Source organism: Ictalurus punctatus, chromosome 22 (genome assembly GCF_001660625.3).
Source record: "Ictalurus punctatus breed USDA103 chromosome 22, Coco_2.0, whole genome shotgun sequence".
In the NCBI taxonomy this organism is placed as follows: domain Eukaryota; kingdom Metazoa; phylum Chordata; class Actinopteri; order Siluriformes; family Ictaluridae; genus Ictalurus; species Ictalurus punctatus.
This window is the reverse complement of record NC_030437.2, coordinates 12,366,156-12,391,296: the sequence shown is the minus strand read 5'-3', so window position 1 is coordinate 12,391,296 and position 25,141 is coordinate 12,366,156. Positions and strand designations below refer to the sequence as shown.

Genomic DNA, 25,141 nt, shown 5'->3' with positions numbered 1-25,141 from the left:
GTTAAGTGTGTTTAATAAAAAAAGGATAAAAAAAAACACAAGATGGTCGGATTATTGATTATAGCAGATGGGGCAGAATCAAATAAATCTTTTCAGCATCTTGCGCAAAGAAAATACAAGTAATTGTCGTTTTTGGCTTTATGTGGTGTACTGTATTCACATGCAGTGTAAAAATCAGTCATCAATAACAGTTTCTATTTTTCCATGGTACACAGTTGCATGAACACCAGAGTACTTTAAATGAGTTTTCTTGCTGTTTTATTAAAACATAACAATAACTGCCGTTTTTGCAACATGGCATTTGAAATTAATCTCCATAACAGTCAGTCACAGTAATACAATGCAGTGGTTAAAGCAATAGAACCATTTTGTAGTACAGCTCACAACTCAGCGTTGCAGTAATTAAGAAAGTAAATCTTAACATGAACAAACTGTCTAAGTGATAACACCTTCACTGTTCATATGTGTAGAAAGAAAAGAGGGATGTTCAATCCCATTGCTTTATTATTAAGAGAATAAAAATACAAATAACAGGTTGCATGTGTAATTCAACTTGCCTTATTTAACTGGAAGATAGTTAATTTTTTGAAGTATAAAAATGATAAATTACAAAATATTTTGCTGGTTAATTTCTTTAGACTGTGTATAAGTTTAATGGTACAGATGTGTACATACTATTTCACTATTTTTATTACATCTGTATATCTTTATATCTATCTCTCTCATACATATATACACACACACACACACGTAATCTGCGGCTGTATAGAGTATTTTTGTTAATTAAGGCAAGTTATCAAACATCGTTAATGTCAAGCAGGGGTATTATTGTCAAGGACATACAGTGACAGCTCTACGGTATGCAAAGAAAGGGTAGAAGCATTCAGCTTATAAAGTAAAGTGTGGAACCTCTCACAATTCAAGGAGGTAGATAGTGATGCAAATCATCCAAAGTTAAATGATGCCCATTTGCTGGTGGCCATAAATAAACAAAGCACTGGTTGTAGTGAGATTGAAGAATAATTCATTAGTATACCTTCCTGCATACTAACCCATGACTACATCCCCTGTTGTCTGGATGAAAGGTGCTAAAATGATCAGAGACTGAACATCACAGTATGGGTAGAAACTCATCTGCTGTACATTAATAGTAAAAATAACTTGTTCAAACATTTGTATTTATCAAAGCAATAACAAAAGTCATAAAGCTGACGTGCACTGCAGATTGCAGTTTTACGTGCAAACATTGAATGAACTCTCTTTTAGGAAACAAAATGAACATCTTGTTGATTGTAAACTGATCAAAAATAAGTCTGGTTAGAAATACATCTACATTTTTTAAAATATCTTCTGTTTGCTCAAACTCTTTAACTGTCTTGTGATTTTGAAATAGATCAAGGTGGCTAAATGCATATGGATATTTATATGAAGGCACATAAAGGTCCTTATGCAATCTGGCCTAAAACCAAATTTAAAAAATCTCAAATTCAATCACTAAATAGCAAAAAAGCTAAACTTGATAGTCACAACTTATTTTAGCATATAATGCTCTTGAGGAAAATCTCGTGAGAAAAAAACAACATGGCCTTAACCTCCTAGTGCCATGAGGTAAGTCAAGTGCAGTTGGTATATTCTCTTTTACTTTTACTTGGCAGATCCCTCTATAATGGAGTCCACAGTAAACACTCCAGAGTCGGAGATGGACTCACACTCTGCCTTGTTCTCAGCACTCACCATAGGGTTGATGGGCATGCAGGCCAGGCTAGTGTCAGGAATTCCATCAGAAGAGAAAGCTGCAAAGCACAGAAGCTCAGACATGTGAACAACGCAGCAAAACTATTATTATAGTGTGTGTGTGTGTGTGTGTGTGTGTGTGTGTGTGTGTGTGTATATATATATATATATATATATATATATACACACACACACACACACACACACACACACACACACAACAGACTACTATAACTCCTTTATACTATAAACTATAAGCTGTGGGAGCATCATGATATCGGGCTGTTTCTGGAACAGTACTAGGTCACTGAAAGTTTTTGGAGAATTTTGAAATTGTGAGTCCATCAGAAGGAACCTCATATTTTCACAGAATTAAAGATGATTTGGCAAGAGGAATGGGCCAACAATTAACCTAATGCTGGAAAAAAAGTGATTTCCTTCTTATCTTAAATGTCTTAAAGCTTTACAATAAAGTATTAATGTTGGTAACTTGTAGTGTCAAAATATTTTCGCATATCCCCTAATTTTTTAAAAACATATGTTTATGCTTATATACATACATTTTGTGTGTGTAAAATTGAAGTGGATATATGCACAGAAAGTATATTGAATAACAAAAGAAAAGTGTCTGAATACTTATTTGCCCTCACTGTATATTTATTACCATCTGCACAAAAAAAAAAAAATTGTCAAAATGTCTTGCAAAATACACACTAACATGTGAAATGGGTGAGTGGAATCATTTTTACTGCCCCAGCTTTGAAAGTCAGTGCACATGCAATCTGTTAGCTTTTTGCGATTATAATAGTGACAGCTCTCAACATTACAACAAAGTAGACAAAGTGCTCGCAAACATGAATCATGCAGACTGAGGTGAGTTCAAGCCCCTTGGGCAGAACCATTGAACTTGATGACGTATTGAGCTAGTGCTGAGTGCTGAGCATGCACTGTACAGGTGTAGAACAAGCGGTGTTGGATAAGCAATGTATCAAGTGAACTGAGCTTTCCTTAACACTCTCTGAACAAAACAGGCAAATAATGGAAACTGTACTGGTGACTAAATTAATAAGAATATAATCAATAATATCATCTACAAGAGTTTTTTTTCCATGGGTTATGCATTACTCTTCAGTTTTGTTGTACTCAAAGTAATGACAAATTATCTGTGATGCTAAAGTTAATTTGAAACACTGATAGCACAGTTTATTATAATAATCCACATTACTATAAACTCACGGATCATGGCTTGTGCACTGAGCCAGGTCAGTTCAGTGCTTAACTAACTGCGCATATAAAACTGATACTACAGTGTCTGTGAGGTCTATCAAAGTTACAGTGCAAGGGAGATTACATAAATCTAATTCAGCTGCTTTCCTGACCTTCGTAACTCACATGAGACAGTACAGAGTTCATTTCCATGCCACTCTTCCCTTTCTCCTCCTCCCTCAGACCGCTCTGCTCTGGCGTGGAGGTAATTAAGGAGCACTCGTGGAAAAAAAAGGAGTCATTTTTCTCCTCATTAACCTTCTGATTGGTTTCAGGCTTCAGGACTCGGCACCCTGTCTGCAGTTTGTCACCCATCCCAAACCAACCAATCGATAATACTAATGGTTGTGTAGCTAAACTGCACAGACACTCTATGAACAGCAATAACATGGTGTGAGAGATAAGGGACTTGGAATTAGCAGTGGCTGTGTTAATTATGAAGGAGTTCATCAGGGGGGAAAAACTATGGTGTAATTAAAAACAAAAGCACTTGCAGGTGACTGGTAGGTCATTTTGTATAGAAGGTAAATTGCACACTGGGGCTTGTGTGGCAGGCAGACATGTTCTGTGTCACAGCTTTGTTGCATTTGATTATCACCGAATTACCATTTAACACAAGAGAATGTGGCTCCTAGCAAATGTTTTAAAATACTTTTATTGTGTTCTTAAATGATCTTGCACATCAAAACAATGTTCAAAAAGTCAAATAAAAAGTTAGGAGTGAAATACAGTAACCATAAGAAAGGCAAAAAATTCCCCTTTTAAATCTAATGTCATGAATTTCATACAGAGGCATTTTGGTATCATTTTGGTATAAAGGGTTACAAACAGTATTTATGTTTTGTTAAACAAAAAAAAAAAAATTAAACCAAGACTTGGCATGAACTCATGTTTGCTTGATAGTTTAAAAACTTGTACACGTCTGTCAAGTATAGAACAGTACTGAAACAAGAGAAGATTTACCTTCTCTGTGTTCAGAAAGAACTTATTCTCTTCTCTGAACTTTTGCCCTATTCACCTCTGTTCAACTGAATATCTTATATTTCCAAACTATTAACCCGTCTTTGTGTGGTTTAACAAAAGGAAGTCTTTTTTTGAAGCCCATGAAAAGGGGAGGGGAGAAGGTGAAAGGAGCTCAATCATTTCTGGCAGTCTGAACAAAAAGTGAACAAAAGCCCAGATGTGAGAGAAGATGGTAATTTAGGCCTTATCTATTATGGATAAGGCTTTTCTGGCAGAGCTCATATACTACCTGCACAGTGCCATGAGGGTGCCTAATCCCGCAACTTACATAAACACAGATACACACACTCTGTCATGCACTTACATATAGGGTCTATATGTTTCAAAGCTGTAAATGAACAAGTAATCAAATAAATAATAGTATTACTGCAACAACTAATCGATAAAATCAATAATGAAAATAATGGACAACGAATTTCACTATGGATTAATTGGGTCTGTGACATCACTGTGGATAACCCCCGGTCAGTGACGTCACTTCATAACGGTGAAAAAGGCATTTCTATGAATAAAACACATCTGAAAAACACTATCCAAAACATGAGAGTGTTTTATATTAAGCGCTTCAAACAAACTCGTAAGTGTATTAACGTGGCTTGTCGTGTCAGATACTGCGACAGATGCGTGTGCCGTTTAATGTGTTCCAGATGTGTTTTCTTCAGCTCAGAAATGACATTTTTACATTTATATCTTTAATCTGTAAATGTTAGAAATTCACGCCAGTATTTCCATTTTACATGAAGGCTCGACCTGACAGCGAGCAATTCTCCATTAAACTTCACTGAGTGAGCACAAGTCCACTCATGCACGTCAATCAAACAGCACGCGATAGAAAGGAAGCACAATAACTCTGACTAAAATATTCATTTTGATCAAATATGCTGTTTGATGCTATATTTAGCGATATTTCGAAACCAAAAGTAATTGTGTTTTTTTATGAGAGCAGTAACTGTAATGGGGTTATAACGTGTCATTGTATATAACTGTAAGAACTGTGATACATTTACAGAATAAATTAACATGTTACTGTGTACAAATGAGTGAATGTGTGTGTTATGGCAGAACATTCAATCTCGTACCAGCTAAAACTTAGTTTGTGCTTTTGTTTTTCTTTTTTAAGCATTTTTAATATAGTGATTTAACTTCTGCTTTAAAGCTTGAGGACAATCAGCTGATTTTTTGTTTTTAAAATATAATGTTAATATTTAAAAAAAAAAAATCCTTTGCACTATGTATAGCATAGCCCACATAGATACATTTAATACCTTTCTACATAGCACTCAATTTGCACAGTGTTTGAAGGACAAGACTGGGCAGAATGTGAAATAAAATGTTTTTTCGAAAAAATACAGAAAATATTAATCGAAGAAATAATCGACAGACTAATCAATTATCAAAATAATTGTTAGTTGCACCCCTAAATAATAGGTAAATAAATAAAATGCACATATCTAAAAAGTAATCTGACAACACATGATATGGCTGGGCTAACAAACTACTGTTTCAAACAATAATTAAGTCTTAGTTATGCACTTTGTAAAGCTTCCCTCTAGGATGGCAAGGAAGTTATGATGGAGAGATGGAGAGAGTTCTGTCTTATTGAGCGACATGCGCATCTCTCTCCATCATTAGAGCTGTGGCAGGACTTTATGGAGCATAAAATTCAGTGGAGACTTAAACCTTAAACAAACACTGACTCCTCAAAGCAGCCAATGGCTGCTTCAGAGACATTCTCATACAGATTAAGACTTTTCCTGACCAAACACATTAGAAAAAGTACCTTGAGAAACCAAGAAACCACTAATACATTTACTCTCTTGTAAATTGGGCATTGAAATGTATCATCATAAAAAGTCTCTGATATGCAAAGTACTTGTGGCGAAATACAATTCTGCAAAAAAGTCCTATATCAGCTGAACTACCATTAGAACAGACACCTTCAATGACCATTATTGGACTATTAGAGAACGGCATGAGTGGCCAGCAGTGTCTGACAGAAGGCATCAAGTGAGGGTCAGAGGCTAATTAAACACGTAAGCACCTCCAGTCCCGCATTGTTAACCAATCTGTCCCCAGCCGGAGAGTGTCATTGAGAGAATTGACAAGCCCTCCTCCATGCTAAATCACTGGCACTCAGCCAGCTCCCACAAAATGACCTGTCCATCTCTGGACACACACTCTGATCTGTCGAAACATTATGGATATACCATAATGACCTGAGACATGCAATCAATGCTTTGAGGGATTTCGTGTCATTCTGTTAAAATGGGCAAAAATAATTGTGAATGTGGAATAAGAGATGTGAAAATAAGTATAGCGTCATTTGGTGGAGCACAGACTACAGTCCCGAGGGTGAAATTAGTGTCTCATTACATTCAGATGGGGCTCTTAATGTCAGAAAGTCAGCCAGAGAATTGATCAGAACCATACAAAACAGGCATTTCATAACCACACTAACATTTGAAACTGAAAACACTGCGATGTTTTTAAATTAAACAAAAGCACTCCCTCAGAACTTATTCCTCACTCTTTTTTTTTTTTTTTTTTTTTTTTGCATTTTGACATCATAGGGGATTTGGGATCATAGGGGATCACTGGTAAATGGAGGGCTACACTATAAACAATATGAACATATTAAAAACACACTTGGATGCAGTTTTTAAATATTTGCAGGAAAAAGACATTCCAGCTTGATTAATCAAGGAATGGGTAATCTGGAATTTTCTCTATTTCCATTTATATCTACTGATATTGGTCAGTCTCCACTATAGCATGTTCCTCTCAATATGTCTATGTCCTAGTGGCACAACCATTCTGAGCACTGGACAGTGGCAATGGCTGGAGAAGAACATAAAGCAATGCTCCTTATGCATTTAATCTCCCCAATGCCTCAGGCAAGTCTTAATGGAGATGTTCTACAACATATTACAACAGTGCTTGAGCTCAGAGCAGGCAATTACACTGGTATTTAACCAATCCATTGAGAATGAAAAGACAAAGCATTTAGCATCAGCAGAAGGGAGGGCAAGACAGCATGAAATGGAGGAGTCACTAAGTGTGCCTTAAGCTTTTAGACACCAGACTGTAGTTAGACTCCAGTCATGGATTTCACCTCGAGGCCACGGATTCCTTTTTATAACAGAATAGCAAGAGTGAGTGTGTTTATTCTGTATCTGTAAAATGCTAAATGTAGCTATAATAAATTATCTCCTCATACAAGTCAAAACAGAAAAACAGCGTCATTCATAAGTAAAAACTTGCATACAATATTTTTCAGGCAGTCGTTTACCTAAAGAAGCATCTTTATTATTTTGATCAATGAATATATTTGATCCAGGCTTGTAATACGTTGGCAAGTAAAATCATGTGAAATAATAACTTTCAGGCTTGGAAACCAAATTTTCACGGTATGCAGAAATCACAAAATACTGTAACATATCCATTGCAGCCATGAGATACACTATATCACCAAAAGTATGTAGACACTTCATCATTACACCCATATGTGGGCCTTCCCCAAACTGTTGGCACAAAGTTGGAAGCACACAATTGTCTATAATGTCTTTGCATGCTGTAGCATTGCAATTTCCCTTCACTGGAACTAAGGGTCCCAAACAGATCCCAGAATGACAATATCCCTGTGCACAAAGGGAGGCCCATGAAGAAGTGGTTTTCCAAGGTCAGTGTGGAAGAACTCGAGTTGCCTGCACAGAGCCCTGACCTCAACACTGATCACCTCTGGGATGAAATGGAACTTTGACTGTGCACCAGGCTTCCTCGCCTAACATCAGTACCTCACTAATGCTCTTGAGCACAAGTCTCCACAGACACATTCCAAAAGCTAGTGGTAAGCTTTGAGTTATTATAACATCTGGAATGGGCTTTTCAAAAATCATACATGGGTGTGATGGTCAGGTGACCACAGTGTATATTATGTTTGATCCGTTCTTGAAATATGCTGGCAAGTAAAATCATGTGAAACAAAACCACAGCATATGCATCACAGCTATGAGATATGATAACTCAGCAAACCGAGCACGTCCCATATAAATGTTCACTTATCTGTAGACACCAAAACTATGAAAACTCAGGAACATAGGGGATGTAAATAATTTAAATAATATGTCCTACAAATATAACTGGCCCCATATGAATTCTTTACACATAAATCCAGTGTAACAAGTGCACTATTGTCTGCTTGGTGCTAATATAACATGAAAACTGGCATAGAGCCGCCAAGTGAAATGACCATTATCCTAGCACGAATGATCAGGCAAAAAACAAAAGTTAATTATAAACTAAAATACAATGTCTCAGTATTAAGATACAGGACTGAAATCTCTGTGCCCTGAACAATTTGATTTGTGTCAGAGCAAAACAAAATGCCATGAATCGTAAAATCTTGCCACATACACACAACAGATTGTTACTTTAAAGGAGAAATTTTCACCTTGAGTTGGCAGTACAGTAAAGTTAACCACTCTGCTAGGTGTGAAGAGAATGGTTTAGCAATGTTGATAAAAGATATATGGCTTCTCTGTTACATGAGACGTTACACCTCTTCCTGTTGAATTATTAACACTTCATTGCATTTACAGAAAGTTTTCATTGTTGATCCCATCGTTTGAAAGAGTGAATAGGGCCTTTGATTATTTCTATGAAACTGTGTTTTTTCAGAAATTTACTTTGTTTGCACTTGATCTGCATGTACTTTTTTTCCCGTCATAACCGTTGGTTCCCATGTAAATTGAGCTGAGACCATACTGAAACTTGCATTCAAGTTATTAATTATAATAACCAATTAAACAATTTGCTGCTCCAAATTACTTTATTATTATTTTTATAAATAAGAGAGTAAGTAAAAAAAATTCTTCTCAGTTAAGAAAGTTTTCACAACTTGTAATGTTAAACACGGACACAGACAAGGTTACTTTTTTCATGGTAAAACGACCCATGAAAAGCAACTCATTAGCAAAGTCATTAGCATGACAGTTTTTAGTAAATAATGGAAAATATTGTGAAATACACCTCGTAACATTGAGATCATTTTAAACTGATTTAAATACTAGTCTTACATGATCTGTGAATCTTCATTCCTACATTTCACCCACAATAACTGTGAGGGATGAATTGACAAATACATTGCAGATTTCTGTAGATTTGAAGTCAATTACACTGCCCACTGTATTCCTTTTGGTAAAGTGGAGCTTTGGGAAACATTATAAGCTTACATTAAGATTAAAGAAATTATTAAAGAAAATGCCTTTTATTCAGCAGTGGTTTTCAAGCAACCAGTATGAATACATATAGCAAATTCCTTGCATAGACTGTCTTACTTTAACACAGTATAAATGTGAATAATAATGGGATTCATCCATTACCTTTGTGGCTTAGAGAGACAGCACAGGGAACAGTCAGATCAATAAATATCTATAGATTTGATAAGCTCTCTACTTTATTACTAGAAAATAAAACACTTGAGATTGAATTTCATTGAATGTGTAAACATGACCAAACTACTAAGACCCAAATCAATGATGGCTAAAACTTAAGATTTACTTTCTGAATTTGCTTAATACATTATATACTGACTAGTGTCCCTTTTTTTTTTTTTTTTTTTTTGGACTACACATAATTTCTCTTCCTGCATGAAACTTTCAGCACTATTCAACAACAACAACAAAAAAAAATAAATAAATAAAAAATAAGAGAAAGAGAAAAAAAAATGGTTAAACCTGTCTCGTATAACACTAAAATTCCAACATAACTCACAGGGAGCACATCATCTCGGAGCATGACGGGGCAGGAGGATGGGTTGGGAGAGAGATGTGGGGTGGATGTAAGCCAACACCAGGCGGGTGATGGAGTGTGGTGTCACTAGCGGCGTGGACGATTTACAGCAAAGCGCTGCTGACGAGCTTGGGGCAGTAAACTGCGCACAGGGGCGTATTTCACAGCGAGCTGGCTTTTATGAAGAACACTTGGACGCCCCGGCAGGGCCGCCGCTCGTGACGGATGGAGAAAGACGCATGACAAGCTTCATCATTGTTTGTAAATCTTAACTGTTCCCGCTCACTAACCCCAGAGGCAATTTTCCCGAGACACCGGCAGAGAGAGCCGCTCAGAAAGGACAGCATGGCACTCCTGAAGGTTATTTGGCCTCATATTTGGCCAACTGATTACTTCCCCCCACTCCACCCCCACCGCATCCACAGAGCAAGGGGGAAATAAATACACATCGTGCAGGGTGGGAGCACAGGAGGCACAGCAGGTGTATGGGGCACTCACAAGACTCATAGAAAGACATATGTCTACAAGAGCATTACATCTTAAGGACCAAAGATCAAACTTTGTCTTGAATATCAAAATGTAATCTTGAGAGCAATCATTCTTATTTACACCATGTAAATCTTTAAAACATTGATCATGATCAAACCTAACTTAAATATTATTTTGAGACACTGCAAAACAGTGTCTGACCCATCAAGGCATGGACTCCACAAGACCTCTGAAGGTGTGCTGGCACCAAGACGTTATCAGCAGATCCTTTAAGTCCTATAAGTTTCAATGTGGGGCCTCCGTGGATCGGACTTGTTTGTCTAGCACATCCTACAGATGCTCGATCATATAGAGATCAGAGGAATTTGGAGGCCAAGTCAATACGTTGATCTCTTTGTTATCTTACTCAAACCATTCCTGAACATTTTTTGCAGTGTGGCAGGGAGCATTATCCTGCTGAAAGAGGCCAATGCCATTAGGGAATACTATTGCCATGAAGAGCTTTACTTGGTCTGCAACAATGTTGAGGTAGGTGGTACGTGTCAAAGTAAGCTCTACATGAATGCCAGGACCCAAAGTTTCCAAGCAGAGCATCACACTGCCTCTGTCTGCTTACCTTCTTCCCATAGTGCTTCCTGGTGCCATCTCTTCACCAGGTAAGTGACACACACACACCTGGCCATCCACATGATGTGAAAGAAAACATGATTTATCAGACCAGGCCACGTTCTTCCACAGCTCCATGGTCCAGGTCTGATGCTCATGTGCCCATTGTAGGCACTTTTGGTGGTGGACCGGGGTCAGCATGGGCACTCAGACAGGTCTGCATTCACGCAGCCCCAAACACATCAAGCTGCAATGCACTGTGCTCTGACACCTTTCTATCATAGGCAGGATTAAGCTTTTCAGCAATTTGTGTTACTGTAACTCTTCTGTGGGATCGGACACATATATTATATATCGGATATACAGGTGCATCTAAAAAAAAAAAAAATTATATTGTGGAAAAGTCCCCCCCCCCCCCCCATAATTTAATTAAAAAAGTGGAACTATCATATATTCTAGATTCGTTACACATAATGTGAAATATTTCAAGCCTTATTTTTGTTTTAATCTTGATGATTACGGTTTACAGCTCATGGAAATAAAAAATCTAGTATTTAAAAATATTTTTACATAGTCTTATATATTTTATTTATTTATATATAAAAAACAGAAACACATGTCATGCTGGGAATTGTGCTCAGGAATCTAATCTAAGTAGCAAATCAAGCCTGGTACTGGCTATACTAATAATGATGACAGGAAGCATGTGAAATCTGTGTGCCACACTAGAATAGGAGGCAAGTCGGCAAGTCTTTGCAGATAACAGCTCTTTTCTGGCCATGCCAACCTGGCCATGCATGCAAGGTCATGGCCATGCCATTCCTAATAAGACCATCTAAACGGGTAGAATGGGAGAAGGAATGCACAAAATGGCTTATTATTTTTCATAAGCCTCTTGTCTTCATTGCAAGACAATATAATTTCCTAAAATTTATACTTAAAATATCCCTTAACATATCATTTTAAAATCTATGATGAATCTATCAGATGATGCTTAATGTTTTTACAGGAAACCCAAGAAACCACTAAAAAGGCATAGGAACATCTCTTCACCTGTACTTCACATGATATGCAAACTGAAAAAGTGTCAGTATCGTCCAGCTATTCTAAGCAAGACTTAGAATTGTAGTATAGTACTAGTCAAATAGTAACTACTAGTAATCCAGTATTTGTCACAGATTTCACTATTCAAGCCTTGATTTGTGTATTCATATTCTCTGAGATATTTTAACAATTGCCAGACCTGTCCAAATATACCTTAACAACCAAAGATTTATCTGGCTTCGCACACAGGACCTGTGGCAAAACCTTTCCAGATACCGTGTCATTGCCTATGTGCATACTGGATGTGTATATGAGCTCATACATAAATAGAAAATTTAGAATGAACAAATTGCACCTAAACACTAATCTATATATTCCTAATCAGGAATCCAAAAGGATTTAATCATTTATAAAATAACTTTGTTTGAGCACTGGGGTATTTATACATCAAACTGGGGCAAGCAGGACTCATTATATGTTTAAATCTAGTCACAGGAAACAGCCATCGGCTCGCCATCACTCCAGTAACTGGGTAGTTAGAATCAGTGTTTTGAGACCACCCAGACTGGAGGGCTTTTGTGCTGTAATGGAGCGTAGGACACCCTGGAGTGAGAGTGCAGGGGGACTGGCACCCTCATGAGTAAGCAGCATGTCAAATTCATTAAGAACCAGAACAGGTAAAGGATTTCAGAGGATGGGGGAACATTAGGTCTATTAAAATACAAAGCATGCAAGAGTTCTGTCAACTTCTCAAGCTTTCGTTCATAAAATGATCTGCTCTGGGCAGTTCAGAACCAGCCACCACCTGTGAATTTATGATATCTGCAACATGAAGAACCTAGAGTATTAAAAGAATGCGACTTCTGCACTTATGCAGCTCATGTCACTTTAAATCCCAGGGCCTAAGAACAAATGGCCATAATAAAAGTTTTACTTTTGAATTTATTTATTTGTGTGAATTTTATGGTGCTCTTGACTTGCAGAGTGAACCTCCCTCAGATGTACTTTGCGCATGCTGTTGATAAACTCTGGATAAAACTTTATGGGCCTGTGAGTGGTATGGGCATGCGTGTGTATATGAGAGAGAAAAGAAGAGGGGGATGGGAGATTGATGAGGACACTGACCTGCAGTTTTGGGCTCAGGGCAGATGTTGTTGTCGTCCAGGGTGAAAATGGGGGGCATGCAGGCAGCCGTGCCCAGGCCTTGACTTAGGTAGGAGGCTGCAGAGTAGTAGGAGTGCATACGGTATTGCTGGGACATGTTGTGGCTGGACAGGCGGCTATCTACACTGGGCATCTGCTTCAAAGTAAAATGATTCACGTACAGACACACAAACACCCAGACAAGGGTAAGATTAATGCAACAGGAAATATGAAATAATAATAATACAGTTAACGTCAGAATTATTGGCACCCTCTGTAAAGTTGAGTATAAAAATGATATGGAAAAATGAGAAGTATAACCTATGATTTAAGTAAATTTATTTTAAAATCTATTTTAACAAAACCACACATGCCAGTGATTGGCCCCCCTATGAATTATTTTAAACAAAATGCAACTGAAGCATGTTCACATTTATATTTAGTTTTTTTTTTTTTTTTTTTTTTTTTTAAATAATTTTAGGTCATAGTTTTGACTGGAACCAGGTTCTATGGCCAGAGAAGTCTTTTTTGGCAACAAAGACTGTTGGTGGGTGTGGCATAAAAATAAGGATGGTTAGAACACAAGAAAGGACCTAGGACCCTGGAGGATCCAGACAGATTCTGTACTAAGGATATCTATTCTCAAATCTCATCAAGCATTATACAAGAAGACTCAGTGCTTGTGATGGCAAAGGGAGGCATAAAGTGCTAACAGGATGAGGTGTACATAATTGCGACGCATATGATTTTGTTAAATATACAGTTTCAAATTTTCTTAAAATACTGTTACTTCAATTAACAGTTATAATTAGGGCTGCAACTGACAATTTTGATAATCGATTAATTTGTCGATTATTTCTTCGATTAATTGATTAGTTGGATTAAAAGGACCAAAAACACGTTATTTCACATTCTGCCCAGTGTTGTCCTTAAAACATTGTGCAAATTGAAGGCTATGAAAAAGGTATTAAATGTGTCTATGTGGGCTATGCTATACATTGTGCACAATGTCATTTCTGAGCTGAAGAAAACATGTCTGGAACACATTAAACAGCACACACATCTGTCGCAGCATGTGACATGACAAGCCACGTTAATACCCTTACGAGTTTGTTTGAAGCAGTTTATGTAAAACATTCTCATGTTTTGGACAACCTGGATCATGCACTTTTCCTTCAGCAGCTTATTCTGTGACCTTCACTGTTTTTCAGATGTGTTTTATTAAACAGAAATGCGTTCTTCACCATTGTGAAGTGACGCCACTGATGGGGGTTATCCACAGTGACATCACAAGCCCAACTAATCCATAATGACATTAGTTGTCATTTATTTTCATTATCGATTTTATCGATTAGTTGTTGCAGTCCTAGTTATAACCCTCTGATATTTTCAGTGTGAGATTAAGGTAATTAACAACAAACATTTTTTTCATAACCTTTTTTTAGCCAAGGATGCCAATAATTCTGGAGCTGATACATCTATGTTTATAAATAATAGCATAACTTGGATCACAAGGGGGATCAACTTTACATGAAAAAAAAAGAGTCAACTCCAGAAAATCTGTTATATATGCCATCTTGATCACAGTGCATGCAGAATCATGCAACACAAATGAGAAATTCTGAAAACAAGCCTGCTATGTAAAACCAAGTTGTGCATGTCTCCTTATGAAATGAAAAAAGTAAGATATAGTCTACAGCCCTTATGTATCTTACCTGGCTTCTCAGACCAGATAAGTTATTTCCTCAAAATAAAATGCAACACATCTCTGGTCAATTTTCTACCATCTTGTGAGAACTTTAAAATGAGCTGTCTAGTCAGCAGCACAGTGCCTTGAGGGGTTTTTCAATTTCAGCTTTATGGAATTTGATTTCTGTCAGCCAGTAATATGTCACCATTTATTGTTCACCCCATCAATTCTAGACAGTTTTATAAACTGTTATTTAAGCTATGCTAGGCTTCTCATATTGCCTATGACAAATACAACAAAAAATGAACTGTATTTTTCTGGACATGCTCCACTGAAACATGCATTGAAAAACAGAAATACACATGGCTAAGCATCTGAAATGTGTCACAACAGGAATTAAGATGTACTGTGGTCTGCCTAAGGCACAGTTCAATTTCTATGCTCATGTTAATCCAACTCATTTTTTTGCAAGACTAATTCAACTTCATGGTCTTAAATTGCTCTCATTCATTAGTATTAGTACTTTATTTGCCACCTCTCACAATCATGTACAATACTGGCATGTTCAGGTTAAGCTCAAGACAAATTTCTTGAACTTAAAATGTACACTCATAACTTTTGATCATATTCATTTGGTAATTCATCTAGCGTATATGTTCAAGTCTGACTTTCCCTTTCAACAGGAAGAAAGATAGAGTTGAGTAGTATGGTGTAGTAGGTGTTGATGCAGTGCTACTTTTGGTGGTGAAAGCTTCAGTGCAGCCCCCATTAATAGGGGCTGGCTCATCTCCCTTACCTCCCTCAGAGGGCTCTTATCTGGCACCATCAGCTATCTGGATCCTCTAAGCAACCCTCATATTTTCATTCTCCACCTGCAGTGCAGCGCAGCCCTGCTTGCTTGAGGTGGGAAAGGGCAGGAGATGGACGTGCTCAGATAAAGACAAGCTGGGGAGCGTTTTCTTCACCCACTACATTTTCCCCTACAGCAATGTTAAGCCGATTTGTATCAACCTCACTTAGGGAACTGTAGACCATGGTAACGGATTACATTCTTAAGGAAATGCAAACTATTAAAAACGGATCCGCTTAAAATGTAATAAGATTTAGTTGGAGGATTTCTGAAAACTTGAATATGACTGTTTAAGCTGACTGCAACACATTCAAATCTTTTGTCTTGCTGGACAATAACAAAAATGAAATGTCTCCAGCTGACTGGTAAAGCTATGAATGCTAAAAATGACCATATAAAATAAGTCCTTGCAAAATTAAGGCTAATATTTTCGGCTTTAACATCTAAGCAACATCGGTTTAACCTAAGCAACGTCAGCTCATATCTGGTCCATCTTTGTTTACAAGACAACACACTGAAAATAAATCCTTGCAATCTAGCAGGTAGTCCCATTATGCATAATGAGATCAACATTAAAGTATTCAAGTGTGCTGAAACACTATAGCAATAACATTAACCTTTGCAATTCAAATGGGACAAAGAAGTGTGACGAAAGCAGTGACCGTGGTGCAGGATGTTGCTGTCAGGCACCCAATTGCACAAACATATTGAAATATGGCTCAATCAACAGCCCACATGGACATACACGTTATTGGTACGTCCCTGAAGAAATACTGGTTTAATTTATTTCACACAAGAGTAAATCATACTGGATACAATGGGGATACTTTGTAACATAAATCAAAGCAAATGTAGAGGATGATCTCCATACTAGTCATGTCACAGTGTTGAGACTGCGTCGTATGTCAGTGGTTTCCTGGCTGATTGATTAAGGTTCATAAAAGTGTCTTAAGATGATGGGACATCAAAGCTGAACTGCCATGACTTTGAGGATGCCCTCAATTTCAAGTTGTCCAATTCAATGTGAGTAAATAGAAATCTTTTACATTATACAACACCATGGAAGTCATGCCTTAATTAGACACTACACACCTTCAGCTTTCAGATTACAGTAACTACATCACTGAATATTATAATAATAAGAAGAAGAAGAAGAAGAAGAAGGAGAAGAAAAAGAAGAATACATAGTATTATACAAAGTACATAGTATTATAATAATAACATAGTAATCTTGGTACTTGCTCTTTATTGTTTTACAACAGTTAAATAATGTTAAAAAAAAAAATGTCTTCTAACATTATATACACAGTCCACCATCCTACTCCAATCTACATTCATCTCACTATCTAGTCCAGAGCATCCTATGTCATCTCTTTACAGCCTATTCATATAAAACATAATGCCATCATTACTCCACCAGCCTCGTCCTTGTGAAAAGACTCATCTTTGCTCTCGAGCACAGCTCAGAGCCTATTAAAAGTAAGTTACCAAAATCCCTGTTTATACCAAGTTGCACGCATTTCTTTTGTGTTCATTTGTGATTTATTCAGAAATATCTTTCAGTATGAGCATCATGACAATACTGTCACTTCCAATGTTCAGCATGCTACACTACACATACATGAATACATTTTTGTTGAACAAAACAAAATGTTCAACAAAAAATGTATTTCTTTTTTTTTTATTAAATCCATCAATACAGTATATTACTACTGTATGGAAAAGCCAAGAAGAAACTTTTATGTAGTATAAAGCTGTAATAATCAGTTTAACAATTTGAATACGATTAATAGTTAATAAAGTAAGGCAATAATTCATCATCATTCTTTGCAACCTAATGTAACCCTGTCGAACCTAATCTGACATATTTGTCCTTTTAATCAAGCAAGATTTTTTTCCCCTGTTATTAGCTTTTGTATATGTGCAAATAAAATAACAGTAAAGTGCTGTTATAACTCTGTTGCATGGCAACGATTAGAGGTCAGCATCTCTAACTGACCAGAAAACATAAGCAACTGCATCTCAGGCATTTTAAAACATGTGTTAAAAATCATTTGCCAAACTGAGTGACTAAAGGGGATGACAAATTCAGTGTTGTTCAGTGTAAGTGCATGGCTTGGATAAGGGTTAGAGAACTCCCAGTGGCTGCATTAGTTGCAGTTCCAAATGGGGGAAGCAGGGAAATGTAAACAGTTTGTAAGAGAGACAGCGTGGCATGAAGACTACACAGCTTCCTTGCTGTACTCAGCCACTGGCTTGGAACGAGAGGACAGGCACTATGCGTAAAAGCTGACTGTGCCACCGTGCCAAGTTAGAACAGGCAGCTGGGTTCACTGACAGGAACCCGCATAAACAAGCGCTCTAACCCACTTAATCAGCTCATTACCACATACTGCTGGAGTACATGGGACACAGCTTAGGTGAGTAGGGAAATGAGTGTACCATGGTGGTCTTCTTCATGGGTGTTGAGTTAATATGGAGCAATCCTTCCTGTTTGGAGTGGATTTTTAAGTGGGACTGGAACTTCACAGAAAGTCAATGCACCACTGCATCTTGGGAGACCTTCTCTCTGTTTATTAAAACCAATTCTATTCACTCACTCTGTATAAAACTTGCAGCCAATGTGTTTAATGGTAAATAAGCTTGCCACAATAACCAATAATCCACCCCCCCCCCCCCCCCCCCCCAAAAAAAAAGAACCCAAACAAACAAAAAATAAAAACTTATTTCACCTTACATATACTATACTTACAATTAAAGTACATCAACATTTGCAATTAGTTGCTGCAAATTTCACACCTATTAGTTTGTCCAGTCAGGAATGGTCTGATTCAGGTTCACACAGTACAATCCACAAAGCAAAAACCTTCACGGAAATCAAAAGTAATTTGATAAAACAAGTAATGAAATAAATTAATACTTTTGCTTGTATTTTTCTCATTTGTAAGTCGCTTTGGATAAAAGTGTCTGCTAAGTGAATAAATGTAAATGTAATGTTGTTTTGTTCTGCACCAGATTGATGTGTTGCTATCCAAATGAACTGCACAGAGGGGGTAAACTCACCAGGGCTTGATTCAAACAGACTAAATGCTGCATATGTAAAATACACTCTCAGAAAAAAAGGGTACTAAATTGTAACTTACCTATTTGCTGCAGTGATAACTTTTGTACCTTTAGTATTTATCTTTTACCTAGAGTAGAAGTAAGTCTATGTAGTGTAACTTGTAATCTTTAAAAAACAATTACAGTCCATTTATTTACCTTAAAGTTACACTATATAGCAAAGATATAGCTTAGTACTAAGTATTTCTGAGCATGTAGAAATGACTATTGTTACTATTGTATTATGTTAAAACAAATGACAGCATTTGTGTGCTATCACCTGGTACTGTTGATAATTGTAGAGATTGCTGTAGTATGCTGGATAGCGGGAAGGCTGACAAAAGTTGTAATAGGAGGCATCCATCACCAGGTCAGCTGAGCTCTCAGAGTGTCCCCTGCTGGCTGCCGTGGGGCTCGGCGACAGTGAAGAGCGGCTCGCTGAAACGACACATCGTACACTTCCTGAGCCATTCAAACCACTTTGAGCTGAATTTATTAAATGGATAACCCTAAACCCATTCATGAATAATTACACAGCCTAAAGCTTCAAGTTGCCAGAGGTAAGCTACAAATTCAGTTAAAAGCAACAGGTTCAAAATGTAGATGCTTTCGAATTTTTACGTTGTTAAACTGTGTGCTGTCTTTGTCTTCTCAATTTTAAAAGCGATGGAGAAGATCAGAGGTGTCATTGCTCATGGCCCCATCTGCTGGTGAAACAAACCAGTGATCCTGCTAGTACAAATGTTTTCGCATTATTCTTCGAAAATGCATCATTACACTCTCTTTGCAACCCATTTCTTTATCTTTTCACCTTCTTCTTTATCTCATGTGCAGGTTTGGAATGTCCTGGCTATGCCCTGGTGTCAGATGACCAGTAAGTGCCACTTTGCTCTCTTTTGCCCCTGTGACAGGAGCACAGATCAAATTTTGGCAGCCTTGACCGGGCTGATATTTCCCTCCTAGTTCAATCCTATCAGACGAGCAAGAACAGCCTGTCTCTCTCCCACCCTTCTTGACTCAACATCTCTGGCCAGAGAGCCATCAAAACGATTTCCCAACATGCCAAGGCGCAATCACCAGAGCTAGAGATATGTACATAGTCCAGTGACAGAATGTTACGGGAATTGTTGCTCTTTCATTACCCCCTCCCTGTGTTTTCTAAAAATAAAGAGAGCACCTCACAGGCTGCATTGTGTTCTAGGATGAATGGGTCACTAAAATGGAAAATGGATAGATGGGTACAAGCTGTCCATGGTCACGGTTCTACTTGAACCACGCCAAAGCACACTTGCACATACACACACACTTTCACAAGAGTCAGAAGTAGGTCATAGTGCTATGTGACTGAAGGAGTTAGCAATATTTTTTACTTGACATACCTCCTTACCGTATAAATTCATAATTTTCTTTGACATTTCGATATATGTGCAATATACAGAATTGACAAAATGTGTTGTTTTCAGGTTTTGTGCAGATTTTTTCTTTAACAAGTGTTTTTTTTTATTCGTATAGTTCTTTCTATCATTCAGATTTTCTCTTAGAAACCTCTCAATTATGAATGAAAAACAAATTATCAATAACTACTTTTGGTGAAAGCTTTTCATAGTAACACTACCACTGTATTATTCACTGCACTAAGATGATCAATATGTCTCATTGTTATATAACATAGCATTTTCATTAGAGATGACACCATCCCAGGAGCCAGTATATCGAGCCGATACCAGCTAAATAGATATAGTGGATCAAATATCGGAGAAAACATGTCAGATCAGGCAAATGGAAAAGATTAGATCCAAATTGGATTTTTAAAGAAAACAATATCGGATGGGTATCGGTATCAGCATAGGCTAATACTCAAGATTTTAGTATCACTAACAGAAAAGAAAAAATGGTATCATACCATCTTTAATTTTAATTTAATCCTCACAATATTAAATGTACAACATATTAATAACAACCAAGAGGCTGAGAGAAATACTATTTAATAACAGTTACTACTACTAACATACATTAAAGTGATTTCAATCAAGATTAACTATTTAAATCAGAGTGATTATTCTAAGGATTTTTAATTTTTAATGATTTTCTGATCTCAAAAGACTTTTCAGCCAAGATAGTCATCTCAATCATAATGGTTACCTTTTTCCTTTTAGATTTGGTTTTAATTCTAATCCTTTACAAAAATATGTTTTGATAATAATACATTTTACTGGTGGCATGTCTATTAGTCATCTATTAGTATAAATATAATTTTATATTTATATAGGATATATTAAACAGTTACGCTATAAAGGCATCTGTTCATTTTCCTTCCGTGCTTTTTTGTCCTCTTTTAAAATAGAAGTGCAACCTGGAGGGCCAAAATCCAGGAAAGGTTTGTTGATTTCTTTGGTATAACAACTACCTAACCTGATAAATTTTACATGTACAACCCCAATTCCAAAAAAGTTGGGACGCTGTGTAAAATGTAAATAAATGTAAATAAACGTAATTAAAAACAGAATGCAGTGATATGCAAATCTCATAAACTCACGTTATTCACAATAGAACATAAAACATATCAACTGTTTAAACTGTACCATTCTAAGAAAAAATAAGTTCATTTTCAATTTCATGGCTTTAACAGGTCTCAAAAAATTTGGGACCGGGGCAACAAAAGGCTGGAAAAGTAAGTGTTACTGAAAAGAAACAGCTGGAGGTTAATTGGCAACAGGGACGTAATATGATTGGGTATAAAAGGAGTATCTTAGAGAGGCAGAGTCTTTCAGAAGTAAAGATGGGATGGAAGAATGTGTTGCTCTAAAACCTGTATATACTTTTCTGGAGTTCTGGAGCTGTTTCTGAGCCCATACAGTGGTTTCCATTACAGAATCATGCCTGTTTTAATGCAGTGCTGCCTGAGGGCCTGATGATCACGGGCATGCAGTATTGATTTTCACCCTTGTCCCTTGCGCACAGACTTCTCCAGATTCTCTACAGTACTACAGTATAATGTACTCTACAGTACATTATGATATTATGTACTGTAGATGATGAGATATTCATAGTCTTTGCAATTTTACATTGAGGAACATCATTCTGAAATTGTTCCACAAATTGTAGATGCAGTTTTTTGCAGATTGGTGAACCTCTGCCCATCTTTACTTCTGAGAGACTCTGCCTCTCTAAGATACTTTTTAAAAAAAAAAAAATACCCATTCATGCTACTGACCTGTTGCCAATTAACCTCCAGCTGTTTCTTTTTAGTAACACTTACTTTTCCAGCCTTTTGTTGCCCCTGCGCCAACTTTTTTGAGACGTGTTGCGGCAATCAAATTCAAAATTACCTTATTTTGTTTCTTAAAATGCCACATTTCCTCAGTTTAAACATTTGATATGTTTCCTATGTTCTATTGTGAATAACATATGGCTTTATCAGATGTGCAAATCACTGCGTTCTGTTTTCATTTACATTTTACCTGGCGTCCCAACTTTTTTGGAATTGGGGTTGTATTTGACCACAGAAATGTTGTAATCTGGCCATACAGCACTTGAATTGTACATGTCTTTTAGTTAGTGGGTACAAAACGAGGTTTCAAGCCAACAAGAGCACATCCATAAGAGCATATGAACATGTGTGTTGAACTCATTCTTGCTGGATTTAAAGTAATTCATCTCACCAGAGGCTGCAGGAGAAGAAGCAGATCCAGTGCTGGTGGAGGAAGGTGATCTCGCTCCCACCGCAAAGCCGTAATCACTTCCAGGCTCGTTCTTCACCACGATGTCTGGACCAGCGAGGTTCACCGGCGTGCAGATGCCCATCTCCTCCTCCTGAGCCTGCTGACGGCGCAGAGCCACCTGAAGAAAAACATTAACCATGTAGATTAATGTGTTAGTTCTTCCTAATGAAGATCTACTGTTGCGCTCAAGGAAATTATAAAATGTTATGCATTGCACTTATCACTTAGCTAAAAAGTGAACTGCTATTAATATATATAATATATATTTTAAAACTTTTTTTCGTTTGTTTGTTTTTGCTTAAAAACACACTTCTCTCCTCTGCTCGACAACATGGCGTGAAAAAAAACAGCAGGCAGCTCAAATCCTACACTGCTTAACATTGTAGCTGAGAACTGTATCCTTAAAGTAAACAACCCACTTTGTTATTGAAAAACAATGTGTTAGGTTGGTGTAACAAGCTAATCGAGTCGTTAACAAAACTCTGTAAGGGTTAAACGCTGTGTACAAGGGTTACAAATTGACCGTTTTGACTTTTGTTTGAGAAATATGTTGTCTGGCTAACGTTCACGTGATCCTCGGTGTGTTTAGTAAAAGCTAGCATGGTAAATATTTAAACGAACAAAAGAGCAACAAGCAAGAAAACAAGTACTATGTTGTTGTTTTTTTGGTTTGTTTGTTTGAATTTTTCCTTCTTTCTTTTTTTTAAATAAAAATATATTATATAAAAAAATTGCCTGAGTGTTGTTTAAACAGGATAAATGAATCTGAGGCTTGAGAAGAGTTAAGGACAGCTAGCTTCACTTAGCTACCTGAGCCGCCATGACGCGCTGGCGCTCCGCTATCAGTTTGCATTTCTGGCACTGACAATCCCGCCAGTTACAGAAGCGCTTGTGGCCCTTTAGAGGCGAGACGAAGCCGTGGTTCCTGCACCGGGAGCATTTCGGCATGCGAGGCTGTTTTTTGCCCACCAAAGCCGTGGACCGAGGTGTAGAACCGTCCAGAAACGGCTGCTTGCTTTGCTCGTCGTCGCTCATCTCTAACCGGCAGAAACGTTCGTGGCCTCGTGCTGCTGCTTTGGCTCGTGCGTGTTGTGGCGCTCCTCTTTGGCGCGAGAGTCACCTCAACATTCCATCTCGCGCGTGGGAGAGCAGGAGAGCGGCCTTCCCACTACTGGCATTGGTGGACACATTATTAATTTTTTTTCCCCTTGAATAATAAAAATGGGAATGATGATATGCCACAGGTTTCTAATGACAAGTGTAGTTTACATCAAACCTCTGTCGATTCTAAACATCTAGTTTTAAAAAATCACACTAAATGACACATTCATCCTCATGATTAACATGAACTTCAATCACATCCAAGATTTGCTCTGCAGTTAAATTCTGACTGGACTTCTTTCATTGACAGTCTAACAGTTTCCTACTTTACGCACTACCTTGTTAGAGTGGTGTTTCAATGGGATTTAACTCCTGCGTCATCTCTACATAGAGAGTGATGCAGCAGAGCTTTAGTACATTAATCTGTCCAGCTCTCTCTCTCACACACACTTCCTTATCTGTATTCTGCTCAAACAGAGAAAAGGTTCATAAACTTCCACTTTCATGCTAATACCACCATCAGCACCATCATGCACGAGCAGATCCCAGTCACTGCTGTAACTCAGTGCAACTGCATCAAATAGCTGCGATAACTTTGACGCTCCATGATATCTACTCTCATTAATGACGTTGAACATCACTGTAAAATGATGAGTGAGAATTTTGCTCTTTTTTCATGGGATTTTTTTGCTTTAACTTAAATTTGAGATCGTTGCCATTTTTAACTTCTATTATACGCCACTGTAATACTGCACTAATAGCGCCCCCTACTGACTTCTCATAGGAATAACAACAATACAGTAGCATCCAACAAATTAGCACGAGAAGCACTGAACACATCACAAAAATTTCAATCTAAACATGTTCCAGGATGGAGGTTTCCATGAAGTTCAGAAGATAAGCACAAGATTACAGTAATTGAGGCAGATGTATGTGCAGCTGATGTAAGCAGATTGGCTCATGCACAGATGCTTCTAAATGTTGTTATCTTTAAGGAAATTAAGCAAAAATGATGAAATACACATGCGGTACTCTTAAATAAATAGGGATGCTGTCCATCATCTTCCCTAAACACTTTATCCTGATCAGGGTCTTGGTGGATCCAAAGCCTAATCCATAAATATTGAGCATAAGGCATGGATACTCAGGTATGCAAATGTGGACCAAATTTGAACAGGGTTTAAATCAAGAGATGGGGTTGTTTTGATTTCAGTGTTTGTAGTCATTATCTATGGCCATGTCTTAACCTCCAGGCAGAGGAAACCAGGTTTTGGGTTAAAATGATACAACAGCTCCAAAGCATCACTGATCCAAATCCATACTTTACAGTGGGTACCTTTCGTGTAGGCAGTATGTTTGGCTTAAAAAGTTTACTTTGGGTCTCATCTGTCCATAGCACACGATCCCAGTTCTAATGACCTTGGTTGATTGCACTTAATGATCTCTCAACTGTTTTTTTTTTTCTTTCTTTTTCTAAATATATGTTACTTGACTCGTGTAGATTTTATATTGAAAATTCTATAGTTTTCCTTTGGTGACGAGTGACAAAGGGTTTTTTTTTTTTTTTTTTTTTTTTTTTTT

General features: G+C 37.4%; 1 protein-coding gene across 2 annotated transcripts; it reads right to left on the bottom strand.

The window, feature by feature from the left end:
• Nucleotides 1-241: 241 nt before the first annotated feature.
• Nucleotides 242-23,634, bottom strand: dmrt1 (doublesex and mab-3 related transcription factor 1). Of its 2 annotated transcripts, none has more exons than XM_017452552.3 (5): nucleotides 23,270-23,634; nucleotides 22,400-22,577; nucleotides 19,018-19,175; nucleotides 13,078-13,252; nucleotides 242-1,793 (listed from the first exon to the last, which is right to left on the bottom strand). In XM_017452552.3, the coding sequence occupies exons 1-5, from the start codon at nucleotides 23,492-23,494 to the stop codon at nucleotides 1,645-1,647; spliced, it is 885 nt and encodes a 294-aa protein (XP_017308041.1). In that variant the 5' UTR covers nucleotides 23,495-23,634; the 3' UTR covers nucleotides 242-1,644. The 2 variants fall into 2 exon arrangements, with proteins under 2 accessions (XP_017308041.1, XP_017308042.1); XM_017452553.3 differs by having other exon boundaries at nucleotides 13,078-13,249.
• Nucleotides 23,635-25,141: the final 1,507 nt, after the last annotated feature.